The sequence below is a fragment of the Canis lupus genome, chromosome 9, assembly GCF_003254725.2.
Source record: "Canis lupus dingo isolate Sandy chromosome 9, ASM325472v2, whole genome shotgun sequence".
Taxonomy (NCBI): domain Eukaryota; kingdom Metazoa; phylum Chordata; class Mammalia; order Carnivora; family Canidae; genus Canis; species Canis lupus.
This window is the reverse complement of record NC_064251.1, coordinates 28,817,566-28,830,379: the sequence shown is the minus strand read 5'-3', so window position 1 is coordinate 28,830,379 and position 12,814 is coordinate 28,817,566. Positions and strand designations below refer to the sequence as shown.

The 12,814-nt window shown below is 38.7% G+C and overlaps 1 protein-coding gene across 4 annotated transcripts in view; it reads left to right on the top strand.

The window, feature by feature from the left end:
• CA10 (carbonic anhydrase 10) overlaps positions 1-12,814 on the top strand; it is a 482,061-nt gene that overhangs the window by 203,622 nt on the left and 265,625 nt on the right. For all 4 annotated transcript variants that reach the window (XM_025439687.3, XM_025439688.3, XM_025439686.3 and 1 more), the window contains one exon: positions 2,353-2,495. In XM_025439687.3, coding sequence (XP_025295472.1) covers positions 2,353-2,495 — 143 coding nt within the window. The remainder of the gene's footprint in view (positions 1-2,352; positions 2,496-12,814) is intronic.

Sequence of the window (12,814 nt, the reverse complement as noted above, 5' to 3'; positions counted from 1 at the left end):
GAGGACCATTATTCAGCTCACTACACAGGCCATAGAGACCAACCGAAGCCCAAAAGATAAATGATTTATCAAGTCACACAGCTAATCTGTGACAGTGCCATGGCTATATCTGTGGCATCCTCACATCTGCCACATTTATGTGCATCACTGACAAAGATGGGTAGGAGCAGGCCCTGATGGAGGCTTTATTTTCATAATAAACTGGAAATGATTGAGGAATAAGTATAGGATTGTCAGTGATTTAAAAATAGCAGTTTAGAGAAGACAGAAGTTTATATTTTTTAAAATACATGTTTAATTCAAGAGCTTCCTTAAATATTATAATTTGGCTAGGGCATGCTACCTTCTAAAGATGTTAAGTGACTTGCAGTGGTAACATAACTTAAATAATCATGGGAAATTAAAGTGCCAAGGATCTATAGGTCCTTCTCTTCTTTCTTCCCACCCCCTACCCCTGCTTCTCTTTATGTCTTTATTACTCTGCCCATGGCTGCCATTTTGAAAATCAGTTATAGCTGGAAAACTAATTCAAACTCTTCAAACTAAAAGGAATGGCACCACCCAATGGGCTTTTTGCCATGGGTTAAGCCAAATAGAGTATGTGCCGTATTTCACAAGGAAGCCCACTTTATTTTGGTGTTGAAACATTCTTCTCAGATTCTGAGGAACTTTTTTTTTTTGTTTTCTTCCCACTTCTACCCAACAACAGCCTATAATAAATAAAAGGTTGATAGAATCTTGGATTTTGATGGCACTAGACATGCCATCCAGTCCGATTTTTCTCCTGAATTACAGGTCTTTTATCTTTGGCAATTATTTGCCATCTTCCTCTCTTGCTTCAATTTTCTCCATCTGTGACATGAAAAGGAATGATGGCTGCTGTAAAGACTGAATTAAATTTGAATTCCTGGGGTACCTGGGTGATTCAGTGGTTGATCATCTGCCTTCCACTCAGGTTGTGATCCTGGGGTCGAGTCCCATATCAGGCTCCCCATGAAGAGCCTACTTCTCCCTCTGCCTATGTCTCTGCCTCTCCCTGTGTGTCTTTCATGAATAAATAAATATAATCTTTAAAAAAATAATAAAAAATGAATGAATGAATGAATAAATAAATAAATGAATAAATAAATAAATAAATAAATAAATAAATAAATAAATAAATAAATTTGAGTTCCTGAGAGGACAGATGCATTTGGGAGGGTTGTGACTTGATTGTTAGGTTCATCTTCTCCAGAAGTCACTCTCTAACTCCACTTCTACTGCGTCAGGGTTCAGTGCCCCTCCCCTAAAGATTCATAGCCCACTCACCTCATTCGGTAACCTTCCACTCCCATTCCCCCTCAGTGTGGTAATTATGCTTGTACATATCTGCCTTCCTTGAAATTCAGCCTAACTAAGGGCTGGACATGCAATAGAAGCTCATTGTACTGTTCTTGGACACTGTCAATGGATGAGTGAATGATGACTGTAAAATTTCAGGGCCGTATATTGGACACATGGATTCAGAGCCTTGAAAATACTGAGGGAGGAGGCAGGAAAAGGCTGAAGTTATAGTCTGTGATCTTCACTGACATGAAATTGGTAATTGGCTCCCCCCACCCCATTCTGCTGACTTTCTTAAACAGAAGAAGATAACTAGAAATTTCCATAGAAATTTATTTTTATAGGCGTTTTAATGTGATGCAGAAGATGAGTAGATGATTCCCCTTTGGATATTTGTACCCAGCACTCCATGTCATTTTTTTCTGCCTATCAAATGAATGCATTTGTGAGCTGCTGGTACATTAGGTTAGTGACACAGTGCTAGATTAAACAAAGACAAAGTCATTTTGCCAAGCTTCTGTCTGGCATTGATTGGGGGTCATAAAAGTCATTCACTCCTTCAGTTTGGTTTTGACAACCCACAGAATAATACCTCATATATGTTGAATGATACTTTCTTTGAAAAGCTTTAAATACCCTCTATATAGAACAAGGGTGATTCTCATACATTCCTGCAGCATAGAAAACTGACCATCAGCTCAGGAATTACTCAATATTTGGTGTACTTTAATGGATGGTGTGGGTTGGACTATGCCATCTTCCCATTAAGCCATTAATGCTAACTGTACTCATCAAAGAGGCCACAAGATGAGTGGGTCTGAAACAAGAAAATCTGAAGGTAAAACTTAGAGAAATTGACCAAGATCCAGGCCAAAAAAAAAACACCCTAGTGACACTCAAAGGGTCTCTATGGGTGGGAAACATTGGATGGCTCTCTCTGATGTTACCACTTTCATGCCATGGCTCTTTGTGATTTAGTCTCTCAAACCTTCCACCCATACTAATTCTACAATTTCTTTTTGTTTCTAGTTCCTTCTTTCTGGGGATTGGTGAACTCAGCTTGGAATCTTTGCTCTGTGGGGAAACGGCAGTCACCTGTCAACATAGAGACCAGTCACATGATCTTCGACCCCTTTCTGACGCCCCTTCGCATCAACACTGGAGGCAGAAAGGTAAGCAGCCATGTTGCTTCCATTGTGAAGTTGAGGATGCCAGGAGACGCTGACTCTGAAAGCTAGTCTTCCAGGTCTCCATCTCTGTTATGAGTTTCTCTTTCCATCTAAGAGTAAAATCACAGACCACGCAGGCCTACTGCCAACAAATATAATTATGTCTAAATTTTGCTTTCTCTCCCTAGCTAGTCAAACCCTCATGCTTCTAATTACTTTGTACTCCCTAGAGGTTGCCTGAGGCCCTATCTGTTGGTATCCCATGAAGGTCAGAAAGCAATGTTGCTTCCCAAGTATATCATGCTGGGAAAATCTCTCCTCTCAGAAATCTCTTTACTGAGGCTTCTTTTAACCTCAACAAAGTAGAAAAAAATTAACAAAAGTAAAATCAGACATTTATCATCTTGGAAGGAAAAACAAACAAAAATCACCTTAGATGATTTATAAGAAAATCAATAATTAATCTTTCTAGGGGCATCTTGCTGGCTAAGAATCCTAGCTCCTGCACAGAAATGCTGAGCTATGTTTTGTGATTCTCACACCAGCGTCCCTCCTTCCCTCACCTCCCCACATGATGTGCTTTTCATTAATTTGTGAAAGGGCATAATACCCGTGGGGTCTTCTTGTCACTGGGATCTAACATTTCTCCTGTGGGCTAATTTCTTTTTGACTACCTTTTACTGTTAAGTAGTTCGTTGAAGATGGGAAATACACACCCACAGAAAATTGTGTTTGATGGTGATTTAGTTATTATAAACTCAAGAGGGATGGAAAATCATTTGTGTCCAAGAAATTGGGATTAAAATTATGGACAACTTTTGTTACTGCTGGCAGCTGATTCTCCAGGATGTGCATTTCTTGGGCTCTGCTTTGTACTTACACAGTCTGTTTGCCTTACTTACCATGGAGTTTGTAAGTAATTTTTTCCCCTTCTGATATATTGGAATATATTTTTTCCTGTTACATAAATCACCAAAAAAACCAACCAAACCCAAATTCTAATGACTTATCTAAGAGATGTTAGTAACTTTGACGCAGGTCACAAAGTTTTTAAAAGATAGATTTTAAAAGACATTGCACATAAGTGAGACTATTTCTCTAGGTAGTGTTTGTGTGCTATTTTCAATATGACTTGAGAAGCATTTTTATAGAAACATCCTATGTAGGTCATGTAGTTTATTGTTCTGATTCCATAGAAATTAACCTATCCAAATTATTGTTCCATTTAAAGTTTTATTTTTATAAACTCTAAAGGAAGCTTAACATAGGTTCTACATATACCTCTCTCATTCAAGTCATGAGTATGGATAGGTTCATAGGTTCACTGACCAGTATTCAGGAAGGGCAAGTTGCAATTTTGACTTTTCAATCATTCTTTCCTTCTTGGAGATGGTAATGGAGGGAATAATTGTATTCTAAACAAAGGGGAGAAGCAGTAAAAATGCAGAATGAGGGTTGGTACCTGAGTTCCAGAAATCAGCTGAAAGATGACCAGCCTGAAACACAGAGACCAAGAAGAGGAAGTAGGAGGTAAAGATGGAAAAGGAAGATGGTGCCAAATCTAGAGGCTGTGTTAAGGAACTGAATCTTTCCTGAGTTATGGCAGGTGATCAAAGCATTTTTAGATAAAGAGTACGCTGGACATAGTAGGGAAAAGTGGCAAGGTAACACAAATAATGGATACATAATTCTCACTTTTCCATCAGCCCATCTTAGAGGAAAACATTGATGTGAAAGAAAAAAATAATTAATTCAAGGCAGCTTCTCCCTAAAATTTATTGGGAAAGAAGAGACGAGGGGATAGTGTGGTGTTAAAAAACACTCAAATGTTTTGGTTTGGTATTTTTTTGTTGTCTACAGTGATTTTTTTTTTTTTTATATTTCCAATTCAGTAAAGTGTACCTGATCCAAATCAATTTTCAAATGCATTGGAGTTTGGAATTTTGGAAACATTTACTTTGACGATGTAAATATTTATATCTGGCACGATTCTATTGTCAGCTGTTTGAAGAGCTGAGAACTGTCTGATGGTTTCCTTTGCATTAGCGAAAGGTGGAAACTAAAATATGGATGATAGTAGGATAAACTAACTGGTAATGAAACGTCTAAACTTGAGAGACAATAGCTAAATCATGTTTGCAAGGTTTTTAAAGGTGGTATTTAATGAGTTGGGGACTTATTTGGGAAGTGAGTATTCAAATCACTGCTGTGAATTTAGTTTTGCCTTGAAGAAATGTGTATCCAAATCAAAAGGTTTAAAGACCGACCTGTAAGAGTGGGAGGGCTTGCAGAATTTGGGCAAGGTGCCACATTTTGAAGTCTAAGATCTGCTGGTATCAGTTTGTTAAATGCATCCCAGTCATTTTACACTTTTATCCATTAGCATCATTCCTGCTCGTGTTTAAGTGTACCTATGCCCAGACACATGAAACAGCCTAGCTGCAATCTCTGACTTGTGTTACTGTGTTTGTTTTAATGTGTTTGACCTGGGGCTCAAATAATGAATTAAGGGCTTGTCTTAGTAAGAGCAAAGGCTGAAATTCAATTGGAATGCAAGAATACAAAGAATAATAATAGTTAGATAATAATCAAAACATAACGTCTGGGACATAACAGAGTATATTCATTATACTTGAATAATGGTATTTCTTTTACTTTTTAGGTTGCTTACTTTCAGTGGTAATTCTTAAGCAATATTTTGGGATTTATTTTCCTTGAAGGAGAGTATTTTTTTTTACCCAGTTGTTCATATCTGACATACAGGACTCCTATGGACAAAATTTAAAATAACTGTGCTTTTCAAACAATACTCACATAAGGTTGGGTTGCCTATAGTCTTAAGAACTTTGAGTCAGTCTCTCACCCTTGACCCCATTCAACTTAACTCATAATAGTCTAAACAGGTGTTTTGTTTTGTTTTGTTTTTTAATGTTGGAGTTAATTAATCTATTCTAGGTAAAGCTACTGAATCAACTCAGGAATCATAGTAGGCAGGAGGAGATAATTCTTCCTTCATACTCTCAGATCATTTAAAATCCCTATATGTGGGAAACTGGATTATGATACAACTGATATTTTAAGCTCAGTTCAAGCTGATTGACTATTTTAAGATGGAGACCCTCAATAGTCAATGGACTTGTATGGATTCAAATTTATTTTTACCTTTCTTGTCTTTTTCCTCACACCAAAATGAGTGTACATTATGTGTTTATGTGTTAATTTTCATGTGCTATTCACTTAGGTAATCTTGGTAATTTGAAAATAACAATGTAGAGTGTGAATGTAACTGAAGAGCAAATTTGAATGGCCTGGCTTGATCATTTTGGGGTATGTTAGTTCCTCTAGATATTTGCCGGGACATTCTCTAATACAGGTGGGTGCTGGAGGGTTTCTGGTTAAGAGGTGAGCATTCATGGAAGAAATGTGATTTGTAGATAACTTCTCTGCTGATCTGAAATATCTAAAAGAAAAAAGAAACAAATGAAAACTAAGTCTAGGGGCACCTGGGTGGCTCAGTGGTTGAGCGTCTGCTTTCAGCTCAGGTCTTGATCTTGGGATCCTAGGATCAAAGCTTGCTCCCCCCATGTCGAGCTCCCTGCTTAAAGGGAAGCCTACTTTTCCTCTCTCTCTCTGCCGATCCCTCTGCCATTCCTTGTTCTTGTGCTCTCTCACTCTTGCTCTCAAATAAATAAATAAATAAATTTTTAAAACTGAGTTTAAAATCACTTGCTGATCCTACCATTTTAACCAAAAATCAGTTCTGGCATCCTTCCTCATCTTTAAACTCTTTTAATAAAATGGAAATCCCAGTAGTTAGTGACATGGCATTGCTTACGATATGTTACATGTAAAAGGTAGCATCCAAAGTCATTTACTTAATGATCTCAGTTTGTTTAAAAAGAGCCCATATTATGCATAGAAAAGAGACCAGGATTAAGAATAATATTGTTTCTTTCTACTTTGCTAAAGCTTCTAGATGTTCTGTAACAAGCTTGCATTAATATAATAATCTGAAAAACACCTATGGTTTTTTAATTCATTCCTTCATTTCAGGCAAAAATATACCTAGAGTTGACAAATATGATAGATGCAATAATGTCCTCTTCTAAAGATATGCATATCCTCATCCCCAGAACTTGTAAATATGTTATCCTACATGACACAAGGTATCTTAATTTTTTTTAAAGATTTTATTTATTTATTCATGAGAGACACACACACAGAGAGAGAGGGAGGTAGAGAGGCAGAGGGAGAAGCAGGCTTCACGCAGGGAGCCTGATGTGGGACTCGATCCCAGGACTCCAGGATCACACCCGGGGCCGAAGGCAGGTGCCAAACTGCTGAGCCACCCAGGGATCCCCGGCACAAGGTATCTTAAATAAGTGATTCAGTTAAGCATCTTAAAATGAGAAGATCATCCTATGTTATCCAGATGGCCCCATGGTAATCACAGGGTTCTTATAAGGAACAGACAGAGGCAGAGGAGATATGACAAAGGAAGCAGAGGTCAGAGTGATGTGTTGCCATGAGCCTAAAGAATGTGGGCAGCCTCGAGAAGCTGGAAAAGAGCAAAGAAACAGATTCTTCCCTAGAAGGAACACAGCCCTGCTCAAACCTGGATGTTAGCCCAGCAACACTGACTTTTGACCTCTGACTTCCAGAATGTAAGATGGCCCTTTCAAAGAGATTAGGGATGGAGCTGAGGACAAAAGACTTTAGCTTCACTCCTCCCTATTCCTGCTTTGCCAGCCTCCCTCTGAGGAGAACTTAGAGACCAAGACAAGGCTGTTGATTCAGTCTGTATAAGCCAGCCTCCAGGCTACAGGGTGAGGTGAAGGTAGATTTAAAGGGGGAAACGGAAGACATCTAACACAAGGCTATACATTTTATCTACATGACCATTTGCACATTTCCCATTAAATGAATATGAGGTAATAAAGCTCATCATTACCTATAAAACTAGGTATAAAAGTCTCAACCTGGCATTCACAGTCCTTGCAATATGGCCCCAAATCTCCCCTCCAGAGCCCTAATCCTCTAACATGTTATGCCCACCTTTGTTGCCAATGAGATTGTAATACTTTTTTCTTAATTGACTATATCTCACCTTTCCCTGTGGTCTGTGCTTTGACCATAACATAACTCTTCACCTGACATACCTCTGTACCTCAGCACTCCTCATCCCCACCTTTTTATTATTCAACCTCTGTGGTACCAGCACTACCTCCACCATGACACTCCTCTTGATCTCTTTAGTGGATGGTGAAATCTCTTTTCATTTGCCTTCTTAAGTGACTTTGCTTATATTTTATTTAGGACCTGAACCTTGGCCTATAGTATATTAGTCTTACTTGCCTTGTCTCCCTGTCTTAGAATAAGGGCTCCTCATGATGAATGTGCTTTCATATTTTCATTTTATATCTCTGAGTTTATCTATGATGGCACTAGTTGGTTTGAACTGAACCATTACCTTTGATTGCCAAACAAAAGGTTTATATGGAATTAGTGATGAATTCTTTGACTCAAAGTGGAAAAAATATGAGAAAGTCCCATGATGAAAAGTAACCTTGCCATCAACAGAATCTGTCATTAGAAACTAATTTTTGGTTATTGTCTTTTCCTGAAATATGGTTGAAATATGTTAAAAAAAAATAATGACTGTGAATTGGTTGGGTGCCTATAGTCTTACTTACCACTTCTCTATTTTTAAATTTGCCCCATGAACCTGATAGCAAAATTTAGTTGACCACAGTTAATCATTGCAGTGTCTACATGTTAAGACACCTTTTATGAGTAAGGCATTTATGTTCCTTCAAGGACTTTGCAATATATTAGGGGAGAAAATATACATATACAGAAGTTAAATCACAGTGGCTGATTTAAATAATGATTTGAGATAATAGTGGAAGAGATCCTAAGGAAGCAGTGAAATGATTAATTAGCAAATCAATCATTCTGACATTAATATTTAATGGTGGTAAGAAGTTGGGTTGGCTGAACCAGGCTTTATGGAGGTGCTAGGATGTGAGCTAGATGGAGAGATGGGTAGAATGAAATACTGTTTGCAAGAGAGTCTTTAAATGTTACGTGTTCTGGGTCTACGTGTGAAAGATTGAAGAAAATGTAAGAATAGGCCCATTTTGCCATCTAAGTATGTTACTGCGGTGCTGGTTTTTATTGGATAACTGATATTAAACTTTTATAGATAACTATTCTTTCCCATTTGGAACTCATTAGCTATCTTTAGGTACCCTGGGTCTTTTTATACTGAAGCTCTGGTACAGAAACGATACATAATAATTTTACATGTGCTTGTGGGATAGTGTAGATCTCAAATCGCTGACAAAGGAGTGAATGTAATTCTTACTTGTTTGTATTTTACAGTTTGGTAAATTTCTTGATTTGCCATACGGACAATATCCTTTCTCAGAAAGAAGCAATAAAGGGTCTCTTTATTTGGATCTAATTCTAACCAACAAGGAAAAGCAGCTTGGTGAAGTGGAATGGATAGTAAACTTCTGGAAGAAAGTGGATATGTCATCTTAAAAAAATATAGTAGCCAAAGTATAAATAAATAAACAAACAAACAAACAAATAAAAGCGTTGTCAGATATGTATCCTAAAACCTTCAAAAGGTGGATTTTTGAAATATCATAGTTAAAGTAGATGTAACCTCTTTGCTTCATGGAAGGTAACTCGAGACGATTGAGAGGCTCTTAAAAACGAAATTATGGTAATACAATTTCAAATAATGGTACCTCAAAAAAAGGAAGTTGTAGGAGCTTAAAGCTACAGATGTGTCTGCACAGGGAGTTTTGCCAAAAATAATATTTTTAAATGGCTTAGAAGAGATATGAGAGAAAGGGTTTTATAGCCAAGGAGAAGGACGAAAGTGGAAAGGACCTGTGAAAATTGTTTCAGAATCTAGAATGAATTTAGGTTGCAGAACGAGAAGATCTTTTAAAGTTACAGTTAGAGGAAGCAGGAACATTAAGACAGTGTAGACCTTCATTTGTGGGATGCGGGCTCGGGGATAGCTATCCTCAGATGTTCTGCTTCAGGTTTGGATTTGGGGTTTACCACTGACCACCTAGATACGAGAAACCTAACCTCTCTCTGATCTTCAGTTCTCTCCTCTGTAAAAGAGAGATTGTATTGTACCCGCCCTGCAGGGTTGTGGTGGAGGGAATTACATGAAGTAACATGCTTAGTAGGCAGGTAATCATTCCAGTTATCAGGCCGGTGGCTGGTAAAGGAGCTGTGCCATAATTGTTAGCTGTCTCCATCCATTCAGGTTGCTGTGACAAACTGTCACTGCCTTCTAAAGAATGGAAATTTACTTCTCATGGTTTTGGATGCTGGGAAGTCCAAGATCAAGGTACAGGCATGGTTTCATTCTGGCAAGGGCCCACTTGCTGGTTCATAGCTGGTGCCTTCTTGCTGAGTCCTCATGTGGTGCAAGTGGCCAGGGAGCTCTGTGGGGCCTCTTTCATAGGGGCACCAGTCTGGATCAGGAGGGCTCTGCCCTTATGACCTGATCACCTCCCAAAGGCCTCACCTCTTAATACCACCACCTTAGGGATTAGGATTTGAACATATGCACTTTGTGGGGAACAAAAACATTCAGACCGTGGCAGCTGCCATCAGAGGTATGCGGTAGCTGTTAGTGAGAAAACTCAACTTAATCCCACTGCAGTTTCCCCATCAAAGAAACTAATATTCACTTTAGAATCAGTAATATATATACTGAGAGGTGAAGTGGATGACCAAGTAAGAATCCAGAACTCTCTTGCCAACAGCCCTTATCCAAAAGTTTGAAATCCAGTAGGCATAAAGGTTAAGCTTTCTCTCAGGCATTTATTTATACAAAGCTGCACAGATTCAGACTGGGCTGGATTTGTTGTAAAGTCACATGTGGAAAAGTAGAGGAAGTTAGTGGATAATGTACTTGGCATGAGTAAGTAGCACAGAGAAGACATCAAGAGACAATTCAACTTAATTACATAGTACATAAGGTACTACTCCATAAGTGAGGTCATTGTCCTATAATAACCTTCAGTGAGAAGAGAGTATCTGGAATATTATAGTCAGATCCTTCAATGCTGATGATTAGAATAACTAATGGAAAAGATGTTGATAAAGTGAAACGCAGAAGAAGAGGAACAAAGTTGTGATGAGAAAAATCAAATATTCTATATGTTCCATATTCAATTCTCTATCTGTATCTGAAAGGATGAAATTTTAAGGTTTAATTACAGGTACCTTCTAATTGTACCTGTCCTGTGCAGCCTCAGACACAGAAAACCAGCACTGGTGTTTGGAAATGGTGTGGACCAGACTATATTTCAAAATAAGAATTCAGGCCACATGAAGGGTGAATGACCTTCATGTGTTTCTTTGAGAACGCCAGCACAGAAAGAGTTCTGGCAGGCGCTGAAGTCCACCTGCTACTGTAGAACAAGCCCAAGCATAGAGGAGAGCCTTGACCTGGCCTGGAATCCCCTTCCAGTCAGGAAACTGTACGAACAATGGTTAGATGGGCACAAGGAATATTTTTGAGGCTGACCCTGGAATGAGGATTTCTCTCCCAAAGGAGAACTCCCTTTAAAGCCCTAGCATTGATTTGGAAGAAACCTGCATTCTCATTTTTCTCATCCTCTATCAAAATTACTCCTCAAAGTTTGGGATACTGGATTCTTTCTCCTAAAGGAGAGAATTTTGCTCTGAGTAGTTAGAATGGAGGCTCCAAGGCAAAATGAATGGTACAAGAAAGGACTTTGACTAAAGATAAAGAAGAAGGCCAAAGCTTTTGGGTGTATGCTCTAGCAGAGTGTTTTGCAGGCAGTGGAAAGTTTCAGTTCCTCATGCTGAAAAGTGATGAAAGATAAGCGAATGTGAGAGACTGATGCTGTATCCTAAGTTGGAAATGGCCTTGGAGCAAAGGCGTTCTGTGGTTGACATCACGTAGCTTAGAGCTGGGCTCAGGATTACTGCTCACCATCTTGGCAGTTGCTTATAATGTGTCTCTCTTGACATCTCCCAGAAAATCAATGCAGTCTTCCAGCAAGTGTTTGAAGGAAACACCTGGATGTTGGCTTTAGTATTTTATAAATATATCTAGTTTTGTGTCTTACTTCATTTCTTCGGTGAGTCTCAGAAAAGACTTTGCTTTTCCTTCCTGCCTCTTGGTGTGTCTCTCTTTGTATTTCTGTCTCTCTCTCTTCCTCCCCTCATTTACCTTCCTCTTCCCAGTCACTATGACTTGCTCTCCTATCCTTTTCTCCCCATCCCAGTGTTTTTTCTACCATTCTCCTTGCCCCATTCCTCTGCCCTCCATTCCCTACCTCCCTCCTCCCTCCTGGTCCTGGGTACATATGACCCAGGAACCTGTACCTTCTCTCTTCTTCATCAGAGTGGAATAGGGACTCCCCTTTCACACATTTTAGAAGGATTGACAAGTCTATGATTTTGGTGGCAGCACTTAACTCAAGAATTCTAATGAGTTTAGAGGCAGATGAATTCCTCCAGGAATTTCATGGGTGTTAAGTGTCCATCACATGGTACCACCTGAGTTGTCTGGTTACTTGATTCAACAGATGAAACCAATAGGCATTTTACAAATTAACTGCCCTTTCAAGTAGGTGACAAAATATCTTGTTCACATACGCTGCTTGTAGTTCGGCTCTCTTGCCATTTGTCTAAAAAGGAGAGAGAAGAGCAGGAGAAAAGGGAAAAACATGACCTAATTTTTACAGACTTCTCCCAGCTTGTCTTATTTCTCAAGCATTCCAGAACAAGTGTCTCCATTACAGGCAAGAAGATAAAACTGGCAAAACACCTGGGCGGCACAGAAACAGTCATATATCCAAGAGAAGTTCTGAATTTTGATATCAAAAATCTGATGTCGATTGTACATTCTCTCCAAGAAGGCTCTGAAATTGATCAATCTGCTCCTCATAAGCCTAATCATTTGGCTGTATAAACCAGCCAAGCTCTTCCTACCTGAACTTCAGAGACTTTGAGTCCAGTTAAAGGGCTGTCGTTGCCTAGAAACCAAGTATCTTCCGTCTGAAAATGAAAATAAATAATAATATCCCCATCACTTCAGGGGAAAGAAATGAAGTAGATTCTGTGTGAACAGCTTAAGAAAATACAAATTTCCTTCTAAGTTCTGCTTTTCTGAAACAAAAAAACTACATTAAAACTGGAAAAGCAGAATAAAAAGTATGATTCTGGGAGTCTGTGCATCATAAACAACTGAACATCTGAGCAACTATCAGCCTTTTTCTTAATGCAAATCTATTTTTTAAAGATGTATTTAT